General features: G+C 43.6%; 1 protein-coding gene across 1 annotated transcript in view; it reads right to left on the reverse strand.

Annotated features, from left to right (window-relative positions):
- CRKL (CRK like proto-oncogene, adaptor protein) overlaps nucleotides 1-8727 on the reverse strand; it is a gene marked incomplete at its 5' end in the record, with an annotated part of 36449 nt that extends 27722 nt beyond the window's left edge. The window contains 1 exon segment of the mRNA XM_006140192.3: nucleotides 8336-8727. Within this exon segment, the coding sequence (XP_006140254.2) occupies nucleotides 8336-8727 (392 nt within the window).
- Between the last annotated feature and the right edge of the window lie 95 nt (nucleotides 8728-8822).

Raw genomic sequence — 8822 nt, forward strand, 5'->3', positions numbered from 1 at the left:
CAATCCCTTCTCCGTTCTCCTCTCGGGATCTTGGGCACGCAAGCACACGCGCCCGGCGTGAGTTTTAAAGCCACCCGGTCCTGGGACGCGAATCGCGGTCGACTACTATGTGGGAATCCAGCAACATAGCCATTATGCTAACTGCTGGTTCCCAATAGTGCTGAATTCTATGCTGGTCAAAATCAGTGGTAATCCTTTTCTCAACCCCAATTATGAAAGTCTAGATTTGGGATCAGCGGATGGCATAATGGTTCCGTCGCTGGACTCCCACACAGTCAACTGTGGTTTGAGTCCTGGACCCAGCAGCTTAAAACTCATGCTGGGCACATGTTCGTGCATGCCCAAAATCCTGAGAGGAGAATTAAGGGACTGTGGTGTGGCCATCCCCTCCTTGGGATTGATTTCTCACTTTCTGTCTCTCTGTCTCTGTCTTTCTGGTGAGTGCACGTGCCTAATGGCAAAAATCTCTCTCTAGAACAAAAAAAGAAAGTCTAGATTTCTTATTTATTAGGTCATCAGGAAAGTCATGATGTATTTTTCTGTTTTTCTATGCAAAAATGCATCATGATTTATCCTGACAACCCAACAAGAGGACCGAGTGATACACTTCCTGTGGTATCCTCCTGTCCCATTAGGTCTCAGCTTCTGCATCACCCGTGTGAGTGTCCTGCATCTGGACTCTAGGATACTATAGCTAATATACTACTTGTGGAAATGGTATTAAAAAAAAAAAAAAAAAAAAAAAAAAAAAAAAAAAAAAAAAAAAAAAAAAAAACAAACCTCACAGGGCTAGATGATAGAAAAGTAGAAAAGCAAGATACTCTTAAGGCAGACCTACACACAGTCATTGGTTCATCAGGCCTCCCGGAATATACCAAGTACACATGTGCCTGTTATCTGGGCTGGCTGAGGCTGGGTGGATTGTGGCAGCAGGATCTTGTTGGGGACACTATATTTGTCGCTCCCTCTCGTGGAATAAATCTAAAACAATTTTTCAAATGGCCAGAAGGTGCTATGGTGGCTGGGGCACCTCGAAGTGCCCTCTGGGGGGCTTGCTTTTGTATCTGTGCTATTCCTATGGTAGATTCTAAATTTAAGCCCCAAAAGGTTTGTCAAGAATGACTTGATTTTGAATGACCCTATAAGATTCTTTCTGTATGTGGTTTTTTTAAATAATTATTTTTTATTTAACTTTATTTATTCATTCATTTGTTTATTTCAATTTGACCAGAGAGGGACAGAGTGAGAAAGTGAGAAAGCAAGTCACCAGGTCCGGGACTCAAACCGCTGTTGGCCATGTGGGAATCCAGCGTCTTTAATTACCACGCCACCTGCTGGCCCCATGTATGTGGGTTTTTTATATTGCAAATCATTTGATAAACAGGTGTCTTGTGATTTTCACGTCCATTTTATTTGAGTATAAACACGTTTAAAGATCCTGGGCCCAGTTTCTGTGGCGCAGCAGTACTAACACAGTGCCTTACAAGGCTGGAAGCCACGTGGCTGACAGAGTTCAGATCCCGTGGTCAGCCTGAAAACACACTAAGCATGTGAGTGGGTGCAGGATTCTAAGAAGCTGGAGGGCTAGTGAAAGAGATCACCGTGTAACCAAACCTTGTCAAGAGTGGTTCATTCTCTTGCTCCATTAATATATATTGTTTTAAATTACAGTTAGTATTCAGGTACTAGTATTTTTATTTAATAAGTGCTATTTCCAGTTTTACAGCAAAGTGCTTCACAAAATTTGTGTCAATTATTTAGATATGAAATACATTTTCCTCTGGTTTAGGAAGTGTATTTTGTGTAGCTTACTTTGCATACAAAATTTTCCAGGTCTAGTATATGTAAATAAATGTCAAGTAGGGAAGCAAAATAAATCATGAGAAATAAAAATTTCCCACTGAAAAATGAGGGAAGTTGACCCTTTGAGAAGGTCTTTTTTTTTCTTTCGAGAAGTTTTTGCTATAGGGCACATGTGCTCACAGGAAAGACAGAGAAAAAGAGACAGAAAGCGAGAAATCACCCCCCAGGGGGATGGCCATGCCACAATCCCTTCTCCATTCTCCTCTCAGGATCTTGACTGGGCATATGCACACGTGCCAGTGTGAATTTATGCTACTGGGTCTGGGACTCAAACCACGGCTGACTACATGGGAGTCCAGCAATGTAACCATTCCGCCATCTGCTGGTCCCAAGAAAGTCATGTTTTTTACTGAAGAAATACTGTTATTTGGTAATATGGAATCAAGATAGATGGTCCCTGTCATGTTCCTGAGGAATCTTACTGAGTACTGGATATTTTTTAAATACTATTTTAAGAATTATTCATTTAGGGGCTGGCAGGTGGTGTGGTGGTTAAGGGGGCTAGACTCTCACAGGCTGGCTGCAGTTTGAGTCCCAGACCTGAAGGCTTGCTTTCTTGCTTTCCTGTTCTCTCTTACCTATACCTCTCTGGTGAAATTAAAATAAATAAATAAATGAAGTTAATAAAATAATTCTTAAAAAAAAAAAAAAGAATTATTCATTTAATTTTATTTTTTATTACTTTTCAATTTGATCAGAGAGAGAGAGAAAGCTGCCAGGTCCAGAACTTGAATAGTGGTTGGCCATGTAGAAGTCCAACACCTTAATGACCACACCACTTGCTGTCTCCCCTTCTTTTAAGAATTATTTAATTCTGGGACCAGCAGATGGTACAGTGGTTATGTCACTGGACTCCCACATGGCCGACCATGGTTTGAGTCCTGGACTTGGTGGCTTCAAAACTGGCCGAGTGCAAGTGCGTGAGTGCCTAAGATCTCAGGAGAATGGAAGAGAAGGGACTGTAGCACACCCATGCTCCCCTCCACCCCCAAAGAGGGGAGTGATTTCTCACTCTGCTTCTCACTGTTTGTCTTGCTCTGGTGAATGCTCATGCTCTAAGGCAAAAATCTCTCCAAAAACATAAATATTTAATTTTATTCAATACTATTTTTTAAATTTGTTATAGGGCATGTGCACTCACCAGGGAGAAAATGAGAAAGCAAGTTGGTAGTTCTGGGACTTGAACTGGGTCAGCCATGTGGGAGTCCGAAGTTACAAATCTGCCAAATCATCGTTTCTTTTCTTTCCCTTCCCCACCAGCAAAATTAATTTTATCTCCAAAACTGACATCTCTAGGTCACAGCTCTCTTGTTACAATCAATCATCATCATTTTATGCTTTGATTATAGGATTACAGTCCCAGGTCACTCCCTTGTCTCAAACTCCTTCCATGGAGCCCACAACATTTTCTCCTTTTTTTAAAATAGAATTATTTTATTTAACTTTATTTATTTTAATTTGAATGGAGAGGGACAGTGTATGTGTGTGTGTGTGAGAGAGAGAGAAATTGAGAAAGCAAGTCGCCAGGTCCAGAACTCCAACCGTGGTCAGCCATGTGGGAGTCCAGCCCCACCCCACATTACTTTCAATAAAGTCCAATTTTCAGGACCAGCAGTTGCCATAATGGCTATGTGCGTGCCCAAGATCCCAAGAGGAAAAAGGATTGTGGTGTGGCCACCCCCCCTGGATAGTGCTTTCTCGCTTTCTGTCTCTCTGTCTGTGTCTCTCCCCACTCCCCCAAAAAATCCAATTTTCTTACCTTGACTATCTCCAAACTACCTTTTCAAAATTTACTATTTTTTTTGTTGTTGTTGTTTTTTAAATTGCCAGAGCGTGTCCTCGCTGGAGAAAGAGAAAGCAACCCTGCCATGTGACACTCCCTTTTCCTCCATTCCTCCTTCCTGTAAGGACTTTGGTAAGAACTCCTCCCCACTCCCCCCAAAAATCCAATTTTCTTACCTTGACTATCTCCAAACTACCTTTTCAAAATTTACTATTTTTTTTGTTGTTGTTGTTTTTTAAATTGCCAGAGCGTGTCCTCGCTGGAGAAAGAGAAAGCAACCCTGCCATGTGACACTCCCTTTTCCTCCATTCCTCCTTCCTGTAAGGACTTTGGTAAGAACTCTGATCCTAACACGCCTTGTCTTTCTTACTTCAGGACCATAACATAAGTTTTTCTCTATGCTTGGAAGGCCCTTCCCTTCCTCTCAGTCAAAGCTTTCCCAAGGCGTGTGTCTTCTCAACTCTCAGAAGTTAGCTTCAGGTTTATCCTAACAAATACTACCTCAGGTAGGTCCCTTCTGTTATAGTCTTTCAACCTAGATTTATTTCCTTCATGATATTTATTAATTATACAGGTATTTTGCTTTCTACTCTCCAGTCTATCTTCTCTACTAAATGTAATACTGGATAAAGTATGTCTATTATCTATCTTTCATCAGTACCTATACTGGGATATAATTCTCTTATAAATATATAAATGACTATATAAAACTAAGAAACATTTCATTAGAAAAGTTCAGACTAGGGACCAGCAGTTAGTGTAATGGCTATGTTGCTGGACTCCCATGTATTCGACCGTGGTTCGCAGCTGGACCCGGTGGCTTAAAACTCACACTGGGGGGAACCAGCAGTTAGCGTAATGGCTATGTCGCTGGACTCCCACGTAGTAGACCACGGTTCGCGTCCCAGACCCGGTGGCTTAAAACTCACGCCGGGCACGTGTGCGTGCGTGCCCAAGATCCCGAGAGGAGAATGGAGGAGAAGGGATTGCCATGTGACCATCCCCCCTGGGGGGTGATTTCTTGCTTTCTGTCTCTATGTCTCTGTCTGTCTGTCTGGTGAGCGCACGTGCCCTATAGCGAAAACCTCTCCAAAAAACAACTCACACTGGGCGCGTGTGCATGCATGCCCACCCAAGATCCCGAGAAGAGAATGGAGGAGAAGGGAGAGTGTGCAGCTGTATTGGGGTGTGATTTCTTGCTTTCTGTCTCTCTGTTTCTTTGTCTGTCTGGTGAGCGCACGCGCCCTATGACAAAAACCTCTCAAAAAAAAAAAAATCAGAAGATCAGACTACATTAAAATGAGGACTGGTCCTTAAATTTTGAGGACGCCACACTTAATAATTTTAGCTAAGCAAAATAAACATTGTCAAAAAGTGAACTATGAGCCAACGGGTATAAAACTGCTCAGATTTGGGGGCCAGCTCCCTGGCCTAGCAGTTAAGGAAGCCAGATCCCACATGGCCAACCATGTGATTTGATTTGAGTCTCCCTTGCGGCTAGGAAAAAACTCCCAATGCAGGAATGGCCAGGCTAGGAAAACACTCCCAATGCAGGAATGGCCAGAAGCCTGATGGGATGGAGAAAGGATTGTGCTGTGACCATGCCTCATAGAAGAGTGCTTTCTTCCTCTCCCTCTGTCTAGTGAATGCATGTACTTTTTGGCAACTAAAAAAAGAGAGTGAGAAAGAAAGAAAAAACCCGCTCGGTTCTAATTCCTGACACACCATTTAATTTCCCCATATTTTATTTCATATTTATGTGAAGAGGCATTACACTGAGTTTTCTTTCCATTTGGCCACTGGCTTCCTATAAAAAACTAAAACCATGTCGAACTTAATTGGTGCATTTCATGTTTGGGAGTGGGCATTCAGAGTCAGTAAACCAAAGTAAATTCAGTCAGGGTCCAAAATTCAACCAACATTGTGACTGCCCTCTAAGATATTAAGGAAAATAAAAAACAAAATGACAGCAACATGCATACAGCACAGAGGAGGAGAACAATTAAAGTTGAATATATATGAAGGGGAAAGTTCAGGGAAAAGCCTGATTATTTGTAAGGGGACTGGAACAACAGGTAGGGTTTCAATAGGTGGAAAGTGGGGTGGAGTCAGGTAATCAATGAAGAGCCAACAGCAGAAGCAAAGGTACAAAGGTATGAGTAGGTAAGTGTGACTACCACAGAAAGAGCGAGCAGCCAAATAAGCACAGCTGTGCTGAAGGATGAATGAGGGGGGGCAAATAAAGACAGAAAACCACACTTGGTAATTGAGAAGACACATCTATGGAAAATGTGGAGTCAATTTTGTGGACAGTAGTAAGTGCTGCAGCATACTTTTTCCTTTCTCTAGAAGAGGAAGAAGCCATTAACTCACACTTTTTGGAACAGCTGTATTGTAGTATCTGACCCCTCAATGTAAGCATAAAGTCTTACACTCAGCATGGTCTGACAAATGCCTGGAATTAATTATATAATTCACTTTCACAAACTGGAGAAATAATTTAATTCAACATATTACAAATTGCATTACAGTGGGTTCTAAGAGTCTCTCCAACCCCTTATATTGGAATTACATGGTGCTCATAGCTGACTCAACTACTAGCATCTGTTGGGACCTGCAGGTTTCACCAATCAGACTCTTGGTGTCCTGGTCTTTGTTATACAATATTTGATTTATAATCACTTTCTCTTCATTTTAAAGGTCCATTTAGTTGAGTAGTCAATCTTATAGTCATTACACTGTCTGGCTTTGTTTCTTCTGTTTCTATCCCACAGAACACTTATGCATCCAGTTGGTATCCTCAATTAGTTATAATAGCTTTTAATGTTTAAAGTTCAGAGTAATATCTTGTCAGCAAATCTATAAACCAGAAATATCTCACTAAAAAAATCTACATAGAGGGAACCAGCAGTTAGCGTAATGGCTATGTCGCTGGACTCCCACATAGTCGACCGCGGTTCGTGTCCCGGACCCGGTGGCTTAAAACTCACGCCGGGCGCATGTGCGTGCGTGCCCAAGATCCCGAGAGGAGAATGGAGGAGAAGGGATTGCGACGTGACCATCCCCCCTGGGGGGTGATTTCTCGCTTTCTGTCTCTATGTCTCTGTCTGTCTGGCGAGCGCATGCGCCCTACAGTGAAAATCTCTCCCCCAAAAAAAAATCTACATAGAAACTCAGTCCTTTTTAAAGACTTTAAAGAAACAACCAGTGAAACACCTTTTGTTTGAAAATCTTGGAGCAATTTTCAACTCAAATTTGGCATAACTTAAATAAAAGAAACCTCTGACCAAATATTAAGATGAATTATTGAATATTTGCATTTTACTTGGAAAGAGAATGCCTTATAATCAGTGTCACTTTTTTTTGGGTGGGGGAGGATTTTTGCTATAGGGTGCTTACGCTCTCAGGAGAAGTAGAGAAAAAGAGACAGAAAGCGAGTAATCCACGCCCCCAGGGGGGATGGCCATGGTGCAATCCCTTCTCCTCCATTCTCTTCTTGGGATTTTGGACAGATGGGCACACACACCTGGCGATGAGTTTTAGTCTGCCGGGTCTGGGACTTGAACTACAGTTGACTACAAGGGACTCCAGCGACATAACCATTACTCCACCTGCTAGTCCCAAAATCTTTATCAGAGAGACACAAAACGAAAAATCACCCCCTCTAAGGGGGATGGCCATGCCGCAATCCATTCTCCTCCCAGGATTTTGGGCGCGCTCGCACAGAGTGATTTTTAAGTCACTGGGTCCGGGACTCGAAACATAGTCAACTATGTGGGAGACCAGGAACATAACCATTATGCCATTTGCTGGTCCCTCCAGTGTCATTTTAAATTTTAAAACAGATACTAAAGTCCAGAGACAATACAACGTATATATCTGAAATTTGAACGATATTATAGAATTAAATTCCTTGAAAAAATCTTTCCTTAGTAACACTCTGGCCTTCTTCCACCTTGAAAATTATCCAAATTGATCTCTAGCCTATTTAATGATCCACCTTGGAGAAAAATAATAAATACTAAAAATGTTCCCACTGAGGCCAATGCACCTTCTTTTTCCTTTATGATAAGTGTATTGCAAAAGAGGTGTCTGGCCCAATTCATACTTGGCATCAGCGTACCAACATGTAGTTCTGCTTCTTCCCAATTATGGAGGTTTTGTTTCTAAAGGACAAAGCATTTTCATTCGGCTACAGTTCCAAAACGCTGCAGTATAGGAGTTTTAAAATCTGGGGTTCAGAGATCTGCAAGAACTCAGAGAACCTTAAATGGTGTACAAACGTGTGTGTACGTGCAATTTCGGGCATGCCACGGCTATCTTCAGATTTTCAAGGCAGTCAGTGATCCAAAAAAGATTATTTTAAAAAAACAAAAGAAACCACCACCAAACTCTGCATTACTACTTTAGCCAGATCCATGAAGTAATGTCATGAAAGGCCAAAAGCTTGCATTTTGACACAATCACCGTTAAATATATTAAAAATGCATCCCTCTCATTCCCTGACCCAGATCCAGACACCAGCTTTCCGTTCGAAACGCCTTCTGGAAAATAATTCGGTTCCAAACCGGGGGGGAAATGGGTTAGCCCCTCTCCACCCGCAGACAAGCAGTACCCGACCGACCCCTTCTCGACCCTACTCGGCCGGGAGGCTGCGCTGGGCGCTGGGCAGGGCGGGCGCTGGCGTACCTGGGCGCAGGCTCAATGAGGGTGGTGGTGTCCAGGTAGTGGATCTTGTAGAACTCCAGCAGGGCCGGCAAATGGTCAAACTCCTGGTCCCCGATCTTAAAACGGCGGTTGGGCAGCGAGTTGATGATGTAGTGGGAGACCCGCGAGTTCTCGGACACCGACAGCACATAGTCCCCGGGGCAGGTGGACGAGTCGCGGACTAGGAACATGCCGTGGCGCTGGCCCTGCAGCCGGCTCTGCGCCTCCTGGCGAGACACCGGCCCCATGTACCAGGCAGAGCGGTCTGAGGAGTCGAACCTGGCGGAGGACATGGTGTCGGGCCAGGGGCTCTCTGGAAGGTCGGGCGGTGGCTGCTCTCGCCTGCTTGGGAAGCCTTTGCCGGGCAGACGGCTCTGGGGCCAAGGGCCTCTCGGCACACCTCGAGGCGCGCTTCAGAGCGTTGGATCGGCACCTTCCTCTCGGCTCCGGGCCCGCAGCATCCTCCGCC

This window comes from Tupaia chinensis, unplaced genomic scaffold (genome assembly GCF_000334495.1).
Source record: "Tupaia chinensis unplaced genomic scaffold, TupChi_1.0 Scaffold000024_1, whole genome shotgun sequence".
NCBI lineage: Eukaryota > Metazoa > Chordata > Mammalia > Scandentia > Tupaiidae > Tupaia > Tupaia belangeri.